The sequence below is a fragment of the Pelophylax lessonae genome (genome assembly GCF_965119305.1).
Source record: "Pelophylax lessonae genome assembly, chromosome: 10".
NCBI lineage: Eukaryota > Metazoa > Chordata > Amphibia > Anura > Ranidae > Pelophylax > Pelophylax lessonae.
The window spans coordinates 91430164-91448153 of NC_138777.1; the positions used below are offsets into that span (position 1 = coordinate 91430164).

General features: G+C 40.8%; 1 protein-coding gene across 1 annotated transcript in view; it reads left to right on the top strand.

The window, feature by feature from the left end:
* Positions 1-17990, top strand: part of PPP2R5B (protein phosphatase 2 regulatory subunit B'beta) — a 144469-nt gene that overhangs the window by 52288 nt on the left and 74191 nt on the right. Inside the window, exon 4 of the mRNA XM_082270016.1 lies at positions 14329-14525. Within this exon, the coding sequence (XP_082126142.1) occupies positions 14329-14525 (197 nt within the window). The remainder of the gene's footprint in view (positions 1-14328; positions 14526-17990) is intronic.

Genomic DNA, 17990 nt, shown 5'->3' on the forward strand with positions numbered 1-17990 from the left:
AGAAACGTGCTAGCTGCAGAAAACACTGCTTAAACAACACTATAAAGGGACTTCTCCTATATCTGCTTACTGGTGGACACTAATAACGAAGTACTGGTGTGGGAGAGTGTGGTTCTCCACCCCAGGAGTCTGGTAAGGACTCAATGTGTAACCAACGAACAAAGGGTTATATATATATAACCCTATAAATATATATGTTTATTTATTTATTTTCAACTGCAAAAAATCTTTGCAAATTATGTCTTTATAGCTTTGCTCCAGTCTTTCATCTTTACATTTATTCTATTGGCTCCCTCCATGTGCGTGCTGCATCTCTCCCCATTTTCAGAATTTCCATCCCCTCTACCCCTCCCCCCCTGTCTGGTGCTAATCCGCAGATCAATAACTCTCTGTGTTCAGATAACATTATCATCCTTTATATTATCATTCTGTAGGCAGGGCCATTTTACCTCTAGCTCCCCCCCCCCACTGAACCATCATTTTCCCATTGTTACCATTTATCATGCAGGTACAGTATCAGCCCAAGCCTGTAGTGTAACAGCTTTCCTACAGATCACTATTCCAATTATGTGTCAGAAATAGGCTCCTGCAGGATTTCAAATGCCCTATATTTGGTGCAGATCATCCAATGCTAGTGCAGAGGTACTCTGCATGGCACTTTTATACTGAGCCACATCTACAATATTAATGTACTCTATGCATGCACAGCTGGCACTACATCTTCTATAGCTCGGAGGATGTACAATAAAGATGCATATGTATTCAGCAGCAGCAGCACTATGCAGCACATCTCTCTCTATAGATACAAATCATCTATAACCTGCAATATTAATGTAACATCTACAGCATAGGGACATACACATCTTGCATACCATTTGATTAAATAACATCGTTAAACTATTATGGATCATATCAGGATTTTTAACCTTTGGATTATTTTAATGGGAATAATTTACATTTTAAGTCAAAAGTCCTATATGATAGAGGTTTAACATAAAAAAAGTTATATATATATATATATATATATATATATATATATAATTTTTTTGTGTGTGTACAGTGTTCTTTATCATTAGCTGCGGACTTTGAGAAGCTATTTCTGAAAAGCTGGGACAAAGCTCAAGGAAGGCAAAGCATACCTGGCGCTAGTAGTGACCAGTTGTGTAGTTTGAAAGAGAGAACCCGAGTAGTTGCTTTGTCATTTGCTTTGCTCCAGTTTTTATTAAATGTCCTTTTACCCTCTATTTTCTACCTGCCCTGTGAAAAAACATGTAATTGTGTAGCTGTACTGGTTCAACTTTTTTCTTTGCGCTGTAAATCAGCTTATCATACAATACTGCATGTTCTCCAATTGAGTATATTATACAATATTTCACTTCTCTACCATTTAACATTTAGTAAGTGCCTAAATACTCATCATCATTATACGTCACATCGCTGGCAGGCACAGAGTCATTGCTGATTGCATTGTGGTATTTTTTTTTAGCATGTACTTGGCACGGTGATATAGATGGATTTTTTGATTGAGGCATATGGTGGCAGAGGAGATCTGTGGGTGTCCTTGGTTACGGTCTCTGAAGACATTCTCCCATGTGTATCTGCTTCTGCCGTATGTCTCCCAGTTCTCATCCTTGCATCTCCATATCTTTCACCATCCCTACCCGGAAACGCGCTGTGTCCATTTACTAGCCGGCGTTTTTCTCTTGGAAAACCATCATCTCTGCTGTGTAATACCTTTTCTTTCATCTGCCCTCTGTAATATTTTTCTAGCTCCAAGTCCCCCACCCCTTCTGCATTCATCGTCTCCCTCGAGTATTTTCTATGCTCATCTCACTCTCATTTCTACTGTCAGCAAATCATTATCCAGCCACTCAGGAAATGAAATAAAACACAAACCGCGTCATACAGTCTATGCGTTATTAGATTTTCCTAAGATAGATGAGTTTGTTCGTGTGTAAAAGGCTAGATAGATGGACAAACAGCTAGTTCAGGGCATCAATGTATCCGTGTATTAACAACCATGTACCAGCATCAGATCTGTTGGATATTGTCAGTGCTACAGACATTACTAGATAAAAAAAAATCTTTACTTATGAAGATAGTAGTATGTCATAGTAGATGCCTACAAAGCTGAAGTGAAGCATTATTTGTTACAAAGGTTAACTCCCGACAGCAGGGATCCTCAAACTACGGCTCTCCAGCTGTTGCAGAACTACACATCCCATGAGGCATTGTAAAACTCTGACATTCACAGACATGACTAGGCATGATGGGAATTGTAGTTCCTGAACAACTGGAGGGCCATAATTTGAAAACCCTTGCCCTAGAGTGTTCTTTATCAGAGGCATTCAACCTTTATTTCAGGAGTCTATTTGCTTTCAGTTTGTTGAAAACCTCTAAAGTAGGGGTGTCCAAACTGCGGCCCAAGATGGCTATGAACGCGGCGCAACACAAAATCAGAAACTTACTTAACCACTTGCCCTCCGAAAGATTTACCCCCCTTCATGACCAGGCCATTTTTTTGCTAAACAGCACTGTGTTGACAATTGCACGGCCGGGCGATGATGTACCCAAATATAATTTACGCCCTTTTTCCCCTCCAAAAATAGAGCTTTCTTTTGGTGGTATTTGATCACCACTATAAACAAAAAAAGAGCAACAATTTTGAAAAAAAAAAAACAATATAATATTTTTTTAAATTTCTGTTATAAAACATATCCACAAAAAAATTGAAAAATTTGAATTTATTCATGAATTTAGGCCACTTTGTATTCAGCTACATATTTTTTGTAAAAAAAAAAATTCCAATAAGCATATATTGTTTGGTTTGCACAAAATATGGTATTTTTTTTTTTTTTTCTTTTTTTTTTTTTTTTTACCAGTAATGGTAGTGATCAGCAACTTATAGCAGTACTGCGATATTGCAGCGGACAGTTGGACACTAACTGACGCTTTTGACACTTTTTGGGGACCAGCGACAATAATACTGTGACCAGTGCTTAAAAATATGCACTGTCACTGTACTAATGACACTGGCTGGGAAAGGGGTTAACATCAGGGGTGATCAAATGGTTAACTGTGTGCCTAGTTAGTGATTTTTGTGTACTATGGGAGGTGCTTTTACTAGGGGAAGGCATGGATCCATGTCCCTGCTTTACAGGAACACAGGATCCATGCCTCCCCTAAAAGCAGATTGGCGATCTGCCTCGTTTACATAGGCAGACAGCCGTTCTCCTTCTGTACCAAAGGATTGGCAGGAGCTGGTGGACATTGAGTCTGCGACTCTGCGGTACCCGCCAATCAGCTCCCCCTGTGTATAATCACAGCGGGAGCAGGCCGGTGGCGGCCTGCACACCCCAGACCAAACCCAGAAGTGTCAGATCACGTACTAGTTATGTGATGCGGCACAGCAGTGCCACTTTGCCGACCTATATGTAAGTTATACGGTCGGCAAGTGGTTAAAAATTTTGACTTTTTAATATTTTTTTGTAAAAATGCTTTAACACTTAGCTAACACATGCAGCTGAAGAAAAAAATTGATGATGTCTCTTTACTGGACTTTTTACATTTAATCTACACAAAGAAACTTTCCCATTCTTCACATTCACACCTTATTCATGTCATCAGTTTTCTGCAGTACCTATATTTATTTGTGAGCAACTATTTTCAGGGATGAAGCACACAAAGGGCAAAAGTAGAACTAAAATATCTGATGAGCATCTTGAGAATTCTTTGAGATTTCCTACTACATTCATCAAGCCAGTAATTAAGGCGTTAGTTTATCAAAAACATCTTGTCAAATATCGCAATAGTTTTATGTTGCCCTCTTTTACTTTTATAAGGAAATATATTAATAAAGATTTTAGTTTTATTACTCAGATAGATACATTATCTATATCAGCGATCTTTAACTTGTGATCTGCCTGACTTTTTCTGCTCATCAGCTATTCTTATACAGTAGTTAGTGTATTTTATGTGTGGCCCAAGACAATTCCTCTTCTTCCAATGTGGCCCGAGAAGGTCAAAAGGTTGGACATCCTTGCTGTAAAGAATGCATAGCTGTCCTTTTTTAAACCCAAACCCCTGCCCATGATATGTAGATCCTGAAAATGCAGAAGGCTCCCCAATAGAGTCCCCAAGAAATATAATAAAACATCAGGAGAAATACATCTGTGACATACTAAGAAATCAGTTTTGGGTGGACTGACCTTTCTCAGCCTTTTTACCCCAGAGGAACCCTTGAAATATTTTTCTGCTCTGCTAAAAATAATCTTACCTACGGTTCGCAGTACAATAGCATGGCCATTACATTGTAGAATGTTTTTAATATAAGAATCAAATAACATATCATACCTTGCATATTTGATACCAGGGCAGATTCTTTTTTTTATACCCCCTGCTATATACAAACACATTTTTAGTAATAATCTTGAAATTTCAATGAATAATACTGATAAGAGAAAAAACACAAATTGTATAAATTGTGTTGGGGTGTCCCTTTAAGCCAATGGTCAGTTAAGAAGTGTGCCCTTGCACTGGTGGTCATTGTGGGCTGCAGATCAATTTGCCATTGCTCACTGTTCAAGGAACTCATAGAACTTGAAGGAGGAACATTGGAGTTCCATGGAAACTGGTTTGAGAAATGTCCTTAAGGCCCCTATCACACTTGGAGTCCGTCGGCGGACTCTGTTTTTCTCAGCGGGGGATTGATCAGCCGATCCCCTGCTGAGCAGGCGGATGGCAGCTCTGTTTCCATGCTGTGTGCGGAGACAGAGCTGTCAGGTCCCTGCTGTTCTCTTTGGGGGAATTGGATGAGAACGGACCCCCTGTCCGTTCTCATCCAATCCCATCTGATCCGCTGGACGGATGGAAATTAGGGTTTCCATCCATCCAGATTAGACGGACCGGATCGGATGTCAGCAGACATGTCTCCGCTTACATCCGATGCCCCATACAGGGGCATCCGTTCAGATCCGCCTGAAAAACTGACAGGCAGATCTGAACGGTCTGCAAGTGTGAAAGGGGCCAAAGTGTATGACCAACAATTTTTTTTTTTTTTTTTGTGGAATGGTTATAACCCTTGTTTGGCTTTTGATATTATTTGGATCTTCATTAGATACAAGTTGGTGTAATTCTCCAATAGCCAGGGCTAATGCAAGGATTTTTGTCTGCACAAGTGAAGGTGCATTTTGCATCGGGTTTAGGAACACATAATGCAGAGTGCAGGGGTCCCGGGTGTGTAATGCACAGAGTGCTGAAGTCAGTAATATGTAACGCACAGAATTCACGGGGACAGGAGTTTTTAATGCACATTAGGGTCAAGAGAACAAAATAAAGAGAGTGCAATGGTGTGTAAAGTAAAGTGTAGGTGACAGGAGACTGTAAATTCCCCCTGCAAGCAAAACTATCCCTGACTTTACCTTATTAGCAAAAATATGCACTGCCCCCCCCCCCCCCCACTACCACCAATATAATCTGCACACTCACCCCTCATAGCCTAAATCTTCTCTACCTTCTAGCTTGGATCTCCTCTATTCCAATCCCCCCTCCCAGACTCCAGGAAAGAAAAGGGGTTTTCTTACATTCACTGATAACTACTCAAAATACTGTATATTGTGCTCTACCTTGTACAGTGCAAACATGAAGCTCCAAATAAACTTGAACAATATCTTGCCCAAGCAAGCAACACATCTGGCAAAAAATGATCTACACAAATAATGGCACAAAGTACACAAGTGATAAACCGTAAGATTTCCTGTGAAAGCATGGGATTATGTTCCAGGCTACTGTACTATACAATCAATCCAGAACAAATGGTATGTTGCAGAGAGAATGAAAAGCACTTTGTGTGAAACTGGCAGAAGCATGTCTTTTGATGGGGATATGCCAACATCATACTGGGCAGAGGCAGGTCTGACAGCCTGCTATCCAGAAAAAAACACTTACCTAAAGAAGCCTGATCCAAAACACATTAAAATCTTTGAAAGCAAAGCATATGTCAATGTTCACAATGAAAAGCATACAAAATGGGAACCTTGTGCTAAGAAAGGTATATTTTTCGGCTACAGTAAGTCTCAAAAAAGGGTTACAGAATGCAGAGATGCCTAGTAACTAAGTAGAACTACTTCACTACTGTACTTAAGTACCGAAAGGCGGTATCTGTACTTTCCTAGAGTAGAATTTTTTTCTCCTACTTCCACTTTTACTTCACTACATTTTTTCAATGATTTCAATACTTCTACTCCGATATTTTTTTTTTGTGCTGCATAGTTACTCGTTACAATTATAAAAATTACCACTGCCAGAACAGTAGATGGCAGGTTTCATGAAGCTCAAAACATGTGTATTATCAGCGCATACGAAAATAAAAGCTACTGTATGTATAAATAAAAGCTGCATTTGAAATAATAAAAAACAATATGATGTTCAAACTTTTGACTTCTTTCTTTAATAACTACATAACACAGTACTTGTACTTTTACTTTCAGTACTTGAGTAGCAATTTTTTTTTTTCAAAACTACTGGTACTTTTACTTTCAGTATTTGAGTAGCAAAATTTTAAAAAAAAATACTTGCAATACTTAAGTACAAAAAATGTTGAATACTTTAGTACTTCTACTCAAGTCACTTTTTGATCGAGCACTTCCACTTCTACTCAAGTCACTTTTTGATCGAGCACTTGTACTTTTACTCAAGTATGGGTTTTGAGTACTTTATACAACTCTCACAGAATGCTTCCTCAAGACACCAATAAGTTACCAGCAAATAAGTAACTACTATTAATGAAACTCCTATGTGTCTACAGGTGACACAGTAAGCACCTGTAGGCAGGTTAAAATGTAGTGGTACTAGTGAGTTAGCAGCTGGCCCAGGCTGGGGTAACTGTTGCATGCTCAGTTGCCAGGCTTTTTGGTCCTAGCCAGCCCACCCGTGCTATAAAAAGTCATGAGGTTGAGGTGAAGGGCTCCTTTTCCTACCTGTACTGGTCTGTTGTGTTCGTGGTATCAGGCCTTGCAACATTTTGGAGACACCATGACTTTCGGAGACATCCAAGTCATTGACAATGCCATAATGGAATCTCACCTCACCAAGGTATGCCTGGATAACCACACTATTATAGTTAGGGTTAGGGAAAGGACCTTTGGTCATATTGAGCTGTCATGCCACACTTGTTCAGTAAAGTTTCATAACCGGTATGAGCCAATTCTGAAGGGTCTATGTTCATTCTGGAGTATCTAAAGAATCTAGGTCTGTAAAGCACAACGTGGCATGAATTAAATTTTTTTTTTTTTTTATAAATTCAATGATGAATTAACATCTTTAAAAAAGGTTAACTTGGCAAGTCAAGAAGAGAAGTGTAGTTGCCATGGGTAACCAAGTCAAGGAATAAGCTACAAGTAACCACCTATTAGGCATAGTACCTAGTAAGGTGACAGGTCCTCTCTTATGGCGCTTTTCCACTCCATGGAACTGTACCGGTTCGGCACGCTTTTGTGCTTTTCCACTGCGGTACCGCATGGTATAGGGTCGGAACGGTTTGGTACGGTATGGTATAGGTTTGCTTTTCCACTGCATGGAACCGAACGGTACGGCTCTGAAAAAACAGTACCTGCTCGATTGTGGTTCCAACAGGTACCAAACTGGTACCATATCCCACAATCCTTTGCATGCAGTCACTACTAGCCACTGATTGGTCAGAGAATCACACCCACCCTGTTGATATCCCACCCACTTAACTTTAGTACTACTTTAATGGAAAAGCAAACCTATACCGTACCGTACCGAACCGTTCCGACACTATACCATGCGGTACCGCAGTGGAAAAGCAAACCGGGCCAAGCAGGGCCGAGTAGAGCCGAGCCGGTACTAGCCGGTACTTGCAGTGGAAAAGTGCCATTAGTGAGGGAATCAATGCTCTGGCTCCCTCCCTAGAGGTCGGTATCTATTAGTAACCAGATCCAAACTTACATAATGGAGATCTATGGCTTGGTCACGAGGAACAGGAAGGAAAGAGTTATTAAGTGCACACTAGAGTTCCATGAGAGGTGTACAGCGGGATCCCATTCTGTTACTGAGAATAAAGTAACAGAGGTATGCTGCACTGATGGAGTGGGCGCAGGCTCAGCAAGTCCTTCCTAATGCAAACCTACAAGTGTGTAGTGACATGGGACAAGACACTTTTGAAAGAAACTATAAACTTTTACTACACACAGTGAAGGCCTATCTCTGAGTTTGGGGAACTGCTTTAAATGATCGTAGTCTCCGCCTGGTTCCGGGCAGTAATAAGCACGCTCCATGTGAAAGGTACCCCCGTGTGCAGAGCAAAGTAGGCATATTGTCTGAACAGTAACCTGAGCAAGGCCTCACCATTACTGCAGGAAAAGGAACAGAACATCAGAATTGGTATCTTGTCTTCTGAAAAGAAAGAAGATGAACTGTCTGAAACCTCAGTCGGAAAATCTGCGATATCCAAAAAGGTCATCCCAACTAGACACTTGTCATATTTGATTTGTACAGTGCCACAGCCTGAGCCAGCACCATAGAAAGGAATGCAAACGCTACTTGTTCATAAGAAGCAAGCGGGAAATAAAGCTGCAGCTGAGGAGATGACATCTCTCAACCAACTTCAAGCTAAAATGCAAAGGTGTAAGCACACCAATGGAAACAGTTTACCTAAAGTTAAAAGGAGAAAAACTTCTACCTAATAATGTACAGTACAGACAAGCAGTGGAGGCACTTGTATACACTGGAACCACTATACTTTAGATATAGGAGCTGCAATGTCACTTCTCTGCAGATGTGTAAGTAAACACCAGCAAAGGAACTAAAAATTAAAAGTGTCATGAAGTACCTAAAATATATCCATCACATAAACTTGAGATTATATGCAAATGGTGAATCAGAACCCCAAAAGAAGTTTAGACTTGTACGGAGTTGTTCAGTGGTGGTGTTAGCATTTTGTTTATGCAGACATAGGTGCAACAACCATTTTAATTTATTATACTGCGATTAGTAGTTGTTCCACTAGTTGGTAGTGTTATCACTAATGTATGGGAATGGCAGGCAGGATGTGATTACTTAAATCTAATAACTGTAAAATTATACTAGACATACTAATAATAATAAATAAATAGACCACACGATATTTGCTTGGACATAAGCCCCCTTTCCCCCTGGTCGCCTGACAGGTCGCCGTAGGTCGCCTTCCATAGAGAAGCTATGGAGCCGTTCTAATAGGAGTGACACAAGTCGCACCGACTTAGAAAAAGGGTCCGGAGCTTCTTTGGGGCGACCTGCATAGACTTCAATATTATGAAGTCCGTGCCGGCCGCTCCGAGGTCGCCCGGGAAGTAGCGTTGCCCCAGTGTGAACGGGGCCTAAAAGGCCGCGGCTGTTTAATTATTGGCTTAAACACATACATAAATAAAAACTTCAAACTTTATTTACACTTACAGATTAAAATCACGTCAACACAACCTAGCCACTACGGCTTAGGTTGACAAATATAATGTTAACTTTCACAACCATTATCCAACATATACTAAAATATATAACCAACTGAGACTTGCGTCCACCAAAGCACCTATGCTAAGGCGATAGTATGTGCCAATAAATAATAACTGGCCGCGACGACCCAAGGAAAAAAGGGGTGGGAGGGAGGGGAACGCAGTAGTTGAATTCCTTTGAGGTGAAATGACCCACAGCCCCGCGGTCACTACTTAAATAGCCCTTTGGGAACCAGTTGAGGCTGGATTATCTGTAAAAGAGTGGGATATTTGAGCGGGAGCGGAGCTCCACGCGCAAATCTGCCTGGAGATAGCTACTAATCGAGCGGGAAAGCTGCAGTTTCTTACAGAAACTGCCTGGATACCCACAGATTAAAGCGGGAAGCTTAAAACTGAGTGACCTGGGTCAAAAGTTCAATAGCTTGAAAGAAAAAACACCCGAGAATCTAACTACCTATGTTCCTTTTAACTAATAGCCCCTGCCGCCATCCCATAAAGAAATGGGGGCTATATCAGCACTCCTTTCTTTTCATTCTTCCTAGTAGAACTACATGGTTATTATGTAATTTCCTGTCTCTGTATTACAGTTATTTCCAGTAAAACAAGAAGGGCTCAGCCAAGTGTCCATTACAATATTGTCTAGTACGTGTCCTACCTGCAGCAGATTTCCAAAATCAACAATGATTAATGTTTATGCTATGTTAACTAAAATAATGAAATTGACATTTTTGCTTTCTTCTTGGGCCCCGCTCTGCAGAAAAATTCTGTAAAAGAAGTAATTGTAGTCTCTTGACCACTCAATAAACGTAAACTTTTAGGTACTTGTCAGACCTGATTTAATAGCCTACATATTTTAACATATTTTGCATAAATGATAGGTGTAGGGTTGCCTTTAGTCAACATTTTTGCTTTTGTTGGCCATGCATGAAAATACATTGTGTATGCATACATTATTTATGGTCTGCCTAGTAATGGGAGATGTGACTGAAGATATGGTGAGAGTGTGTCTTGAACTAAGGCCTCATGTACAGAGGTATATAAATTTACACAGGATCCTTCTGCACCCAGCTAGTAAATGACTCATTCAGGGCCAGGGGGAGATGTAAACATCAACTATGTGTAGGCAGTGCTGCACAATGACCCTAGCCTTTAGTCATACAGAATGATTGAAGGTCAAAGTCATTTTGTGTCTGGGCCGCCACCACTGTCTACAAATTGTTTAAGTTTCCATTCGCCCCAACCGTGAATTCACCAGGCAGCAGAGGTGGAGCATATGGCCATGGCCATTTACTCATTACGCATGTAAACTCTTTTACCAAAATATGGTCAAAATAAAACTGCATACACAATTTTTCTTGTTTTGGCGTACACAGCTAAACATACAGGCCAAAAATCAGCCGTGTGAATGAACACATAGCATGCAATACTGCTTTGTTCAGATCTATTAAAATGTACATAGTATGGATATGAAAGCAGCTCATTTTACGCCCATGTGCATAGGCCAATAAATTATGGTGATGAAAAGTGCCTGTTTTTCCACTTTCATAAAGTTTGTGCCCTAGCAGGAAGGATTAGGGGGAGCTCCACAGGCTATTTCTCCGCTATGGAGAACCTTTATTATTGCATAGGGAACAAAAAGCTGATCAGAGGTCTTCACTTACAGATTGATGAGGAGTATGGTAAAAAAGATAATCGTCATCCAAAAAATTGATGCATTTTGCTATTTTCTGTCTATACTGGTACTGCATATATACAGCTAAATGTGTGCCCTTGATTTATAAATACCTAAAACCTTTCATATGATTATATGGCATTACCCTTCTTCAAGGGTAATGGCTTACATGATGGAGATGGATTGTGTTATTATGTGTATCTGCCTGTAGACATGCCTGCTCTTACTATAATGAGTATGTTATTACTTGACAGAATCCAATAGATTTACTGTATATCTGAACTGAACCAGGAGGCCATGCACAGGCATTTTTTTTGCCAGTATGAAAAAAACATTTGGTAACTTACCTGTTTTTAGAATGACTATCAGTTACCAGTGGAATTATCTATATAGATGAAATCAGAGCTGGCGTCATGGAAAGATTTATGGATACTACGCCTCCCCAAACTGAAATATGTGTGTCTTCTCCTCTTAGGAGAGAACAATTCAAGTTTCTTGGAGCAGTGATAATGCTCCCCAATGTTTGCACCTCCATTTTATGTTTGCCTAATTACCCCCCCCCCCCATCCCAGTGCCCATGTATGAAAAGAAAAGTTAGAGTAAAATCATAAAGGCCATAGATAGATAGATAGATAGATAGATAAAACTTTATTGTCATTGCATACATACACAAACATTTTTTCAACACAACCACATATACATACCCCTAGCACATGCCCACATAATCTTTCTTAAAAAAATATATATATATATCTATATCTTTAAGTGGTTAAGTGTGTCCCTAGGGGTGTGTTTCTAACTGTGATTGGCTGTGGCTTGATGTGTAAGAACAGTGATTAACGGTCCTACATAGTAGAACCGTATGATCACCATTCTTACACAGGGGAGAATGACAGGCGGCTGTGTTTACATTAGCCACCTGTCTTTCTCCCGGTGTAACGGACGATCGCGAGTGCCCGGCGGACATCGGGTCCGCCGGGCACACGCGCGTGCTCGCTCCCTAGAGCCTCACAGGCTAGCGATGTAGCCCTACGTCGCTTTGCCTGTGAGGGGCTGACCGCTGCCGTAAATAGTCGTGCGGCGGTCGGCAAGTGGTTAGGGAAAAAAAACTATACTTCTTCTGAATCACTGACTAAAGCTATCATGTATGTGCGTCTTAGCTGTCACTCTGAACTATGCAGCTGGGGCCCTACAGTAAAATGAGGTACCCAAAAGAAAATCAAGAATCCTGGTGCTCAATGCAGTTTCTAAGAGTTGCTATACCTGTGCACTATGGGGGCTGTAGACCATCTTTTCCCCACTGCTTAAACCATATTAACTCTCCACATGCACAGAGCTTAATCTTATACAGTATATCTTGCGACTTAATGTGGTTGCAGGTTAGGGCTCACACCTGAGGCCCTTAAAATTTAAGCCACCTGCCATGTGACATACTGAGGAGGAGTTATTCTCTCACCACCAGGAGCTCCCAGGCCGACCTGGTTTGCACTTCACACCGGTTGGTATCTCTTTGATTGTGCACATACTCGTCTTAGCGGTGCATAGCAGAGTATCCTGCAGGCATTAGTTCACTTTAGTTTACAGTCAATACCCAGGCGTTGTAGTGGCTTTATGCAGTTTTATTAAAAGTACTAAAATGGTTTACAGATATACAATTACATTGTGTCTTCTAATAGTAGCATACAGTTGACATTACAGTCCAGCATGAGTACCAAAAATGGTCCTAGGCACTTTGAATAAACTTCTTTAATATGGCTGTAGTGAGTTTTAATTTCCATTATAGTTCCATTCAATTATTTAGGAGGGGTTGCTGTGTTGCCCACCAGCTTTAGAAAAGCTTTCAGTATAGCTAATCGTTAGGCCCCAGGCCTTCTGGCATCCTGGACATATTCCCACTCTATGCTCTTCAAAATTCTTCACACAGACCTGGATCCTGAACTGCTCCTCCTCAAAGTTTTAAAAGGAAAAAAGCTAGACCACCGAGCACTGCCCACCATGAGGGGAAGTGACAATTTGCTTAAAATGAAGGTTCCTACTATAATCTGACACTTTGCTTAAAAGGAAGGTCCCTACTACAATTTGGTCAGCATAAAAGGCAGTCAACTAGCATTTTCTGAAAGAGATCAGCATTAGGTGCTCCTGTAAGTTCTCTCAACACTTAGTCTACTTTTATCCCCTAATTGTCAGGTTGTAATTTTAGCAGCTGCCTCTCTAGGCAGCCATCAGTCTCATGTTTCTGAGTTTTTCAGTGGAGTAAACAGGAAAGCTCAGGAATCATATGTCTTTGTAGTGTTTCAAGCAAATACGAGAGGCCTTTGGCTGCCATAGGAGTTTTCTGGAACTTGTATGTGTTGTTGTATCTCTAAGTTCTTTAGGCCAACACCATGGATAAAGACTAAATAAAGGATCAGTCTAGTAAAACGTAACTGGTACTGAATAGCACTACTTCCTGCGGACTGTGGTCCTATGGTTCTTTGAGAACATAGGAATCTTGCCTTATCATTGTACATGTGCAGTGTGTTTATGTAGCTTGGGGTTCAGGGGCAGCTCCAGAAGCAAGGTATCGACTTTCTTTATAGTAGCAATTGTACATAGACTTTCTTTATAGTAGCAATTGTACCTCATTAGAACAAGGTCTTTCTTTCAGGTTCATTCTGTTAGCCCCCTATAACAGCAACAGATGGGTTCCACATGTTTCAGGGCCCCACTCATTACATGGAATATTGATACATAAAATCCAAGCACTCTTGTCCGATAAGTGGACCGCTTATCAGACAAGAGCACGTGGATGTTATGTATCAATATTCTGTGTAATGATTGTCACTCTTGTCCATGATTGAGTTGAGGGTACACGTATATCTCTGTAGGGGCCCTACTATTTTTCCCCTACTTGTTGGGTTTGCTTTCAAAGCCTGTTTTTTATTCATATGTTTTTAATGATTTGTTACATAAATTCGAACTTTTCTAGAAATTATTTGCGTACATATCTCATGTTGTGCCTTAAATGTCCAACTACACTTTCCATGTAAGATCATTTTTTTCTCCTGTCTAAATTGGGATGTTGGCACGCTCTAGAAAGCTGGTTTTGTCTACAACATAGTGTTTAATTAAGGAATTATTGATTTCTTTGCCTCTTTTTTTCGTCAATAGATGCTCCTGTTTCTGAACTACATGACCTATTCTGTAAGAAGTTGCAGCAATGCTCAGTTATCTTCCATTTTATGGACTGTGTGGCCGACCTGAAAGGAAAAGAGATCAAGAGGGCTGCACTGAATGAGCTGGTAGAATGTATTGCCACCAACAGGGGAGTCCTGATAGAGCCTGTTTACCCAGAGATTATCAAAATGGTGAGTAAAAATGGCTGAGGAATCCTGAGGGGTGAAGAATTTCAAATGGGGAAATTCAAATAGCACTCTATCTAGACAACTAGCAGAACTATTTTTCTAACATAAGGATTAAAAATGATGGAACATCTGTTCCTGCCTGATGAAGCTCGCTCTCTAACTTTGCCCGAAACTGTTGCTGGAATGGAACATTCTTTGTATGTTGTGTGCTTCTCTTTTGAATATTATATTTGGAATGCAGCAATTCTGGGGTTTATTTATTCTATATATGGACTTAGGAATGGCCTAAATGCATTGTACTTGTGAGAAGTGCTGCTCACCTTGTTCATCCCACTATGTATATATATATATATGTATATATATATATATATATATATATATATATATATATATATATATATATATATATATATAATGTCACAAAAGTGAGTACACCCCTCACATTTCTGTAAATATTTTATTATATCTTTTCGTGTGACAATGCTGAAGAAATTACACTTTGCTACAATGTAAAGTAGTGAGTGTACAGCTTGTATAACAGTGTAAATTTGCTGTCCCCTCAAAATAACTCAACACACAGCCAATAATGTCTAAACCACTGTCAACAAAAGTGAGTACACCCCTAAGTGAAAAAGTCCAAATTGTGCCCAAAGTGTCAATATTTTGTGTGGCCACCAATATTTTCCAGCCTTAACCCTCTTGGGCATGGGTTCACCAGAGCTTCACAGGTTGCCACTGGAGTTCTCTTCCACTCCTCCATGAGACATCACGGAGCTGGTGGATGTTAGAGACCTTCCATTTGAGGATAACTCACAGATGCTCAATAGGGTTTAGGTCTGGAATCATGCTTGGCCAGTCCATCACCTTTACCCTCAGCTTCTTTAGCAAGGCAGTGGTCGTCTTGGAAGTGTGTTTGGGGTCGTTATCATGTTGGAATACTGTACTGTGGCCCAGTCCCCAAAGCGAAGGAGTCATGCTCTGCTTCAGTATGTCACCGCGCATGTTGGCATTCATGGCTCCCTCAATGAACTGTAACTCCCCAGTGCCGGCAGCATTTATGCAGCCCCAGACCATGACGCTCCCACCACCATGATTGACTGTAGGCAAGACACACTTGTCTTTGTACTCCACACCTGGTTGCCGCTACACATGCTTGACACCATATGAACCAAATAAGTTTATCTTGGTCTCATCAGTCCACAGGAAATGGTTCCAATAATCCATGTCCTTAGTCTGCTTGTCTTCAGCAAACTGTTTGCGTGTTTTCTTGTGCATCATCTTTAGAAGAGGCTTCCTTCTGGGGCGACAGCCATGCAGACCAATTTGATGTAGTGTGCATTGTATGGCTTGAGCACTGACAGGCTGACACCCCCCCCCCCCTTCAATCTCTGCAGCAATGCTGGCAGCGCTCATACGTCTGTTTCCCAAAGACAACCTCTGGATATGACGCTGAGCACGTGTACTCAACTTCTTTGGTCGACCATGGCGAGGCCTGTTCTGAGTGGAATCTGTCCTGTTAAACCGCTGTATGGTCTTGGCCACTGTGCTGCAGCTCAGTTTCAGGGTCTTGGCAAACTTCTTATAGCCTAGACCAACTTTATGTAGAGCAACAATTCTTTTTTCAGATCCTCAAAGAGTTCTTTGCCATGAGGTGCCATGTTGAACTTCCAGTGAGCAGTATGAGAGAGTGAGAGCGATAACACCAAATTTCACACACCTGTTCCTCATTCACACCTGAGACCTTGTAACACTAACGAGTCACATGACACCAGGGAGGGAAAATGGCTAATTGGGCCAATTTTGGACATTTTCACTTAGGGGTGTACTTTTGTTGCCAGCAATTTACACATTAATGGCTGTTTGTTGAGTAATTTTGAGGGGGACATCAAATTTACACTGTTATACAAGCTGTACACTCACTACTTTATATTGTAAGAAAGTGCAATTTCCTCAGTAGTGTTGTCACATGAAAAGATATAATAAAATATTTACAAAAACGTGAGGGGTGTACTCACTTTTGTGAGATACTGTGTATGTATATATATATATATATATATATATATATATATATATATATATATATATATATATATATATATATATATATATATATATATATACACTATATTACCAAACGTATTGGGACACCTGCCTTAACACGCACATGAACTTTAATGGCATCCCAGTCTTAGTCTCCGCTCTAATTTATCCCAAAGGTGTTCTATCAGGTTCAGATAAAGGCTCTATGCAGGCCAGTCAAGTTCCTCCACCCCAAACTCGTTTATCCATGCATCATTCATAAAGATAGGGATCTTGCTTTGTGCACTGGTGTGCACAGATTTTGGAACAGGGCAGGGCCATCCCCAAAATGTTCCCACAAAGTTGGGGGCACAAAATTGTCCAAATGTCTTTGTATGCTGACGCCTTAAAAGTTCCCTTCACTGGAACTAAAGACCAAGCCCATCCCCTGAAAAACAACCCCACACCATAATCCCCCCTCCACCAAATGATTTGGACCAGTGCACAAAGCAAGGTCCATAAAGACATGGAAGAGTGAGTTTTGGTGTGGAGGAACTTGACTGGCCTGCACCTGACCTCAACCTGATAAAACACCTTTAGGATGATATAGAGCACAGACTGCAAGCCAGTACCTGACCTCACAATTGCGCTATTTGAAGAATGGTCAAACATTCCTGTGACAGGAGTCAGTTTGGGTGGGGGGCTCGTGGATGATAAATTGGTTAGACCTTTTCAGGCTGCTTGTAGGATTTTAACTCATAGACCATTGCTAGATAGATTGATGTGGGGTGGGGTTTGTTATTGTTAAGTGCCTGTATCCCATTGTTCTATTGTTTCTGTCTGCCTTGGGATCAACCTATTATGGGATGTATATGTGTATGTGGATTAGCTGCTAAAGGAGGGGGGGGGGTTGTCCCTGAGTGTATATCTCCTTGTGCCTGTGTTTAAATAAACGGTCTTATGCTTCTTACCACCCTACGCTGATATCTCGACAAGTGACTGGTTGGTCTAAGGGATCTTGGATTGTGCTGGTATCAGGCAAGGGAAGCTTATACGGCAGACATACTCTTCTTGAGTATGGGGTCCGTTACAATTTCCGTACACACACTCCTAAACCTTGTGGACAGCCTTCCCAGAAGAGTTGAAGCTGTTATAGCTGCAAAGGGTGGGCCAACTCAATATTGAACCCTACAGACTAAGAATTGGGATGCCATGAAAGTTAATGAGCGTGTAAAGGCAAACGTCCCAATACTTTTGCCAATAATGTCTGCGCTAGTTTTTGCTGAATTGAGAATTGAGCGGCACATCATGTTGATTGACACATCACATACCCCCTGAATGGTTCACTGAACACAAAATAAATGCAGACTGCTGCATCTGGAGACATTTAACACCGAACTCAAGCTAATTTCAGTTGTTGAGAGAGCAGATGAAATGATCTGGATGGCA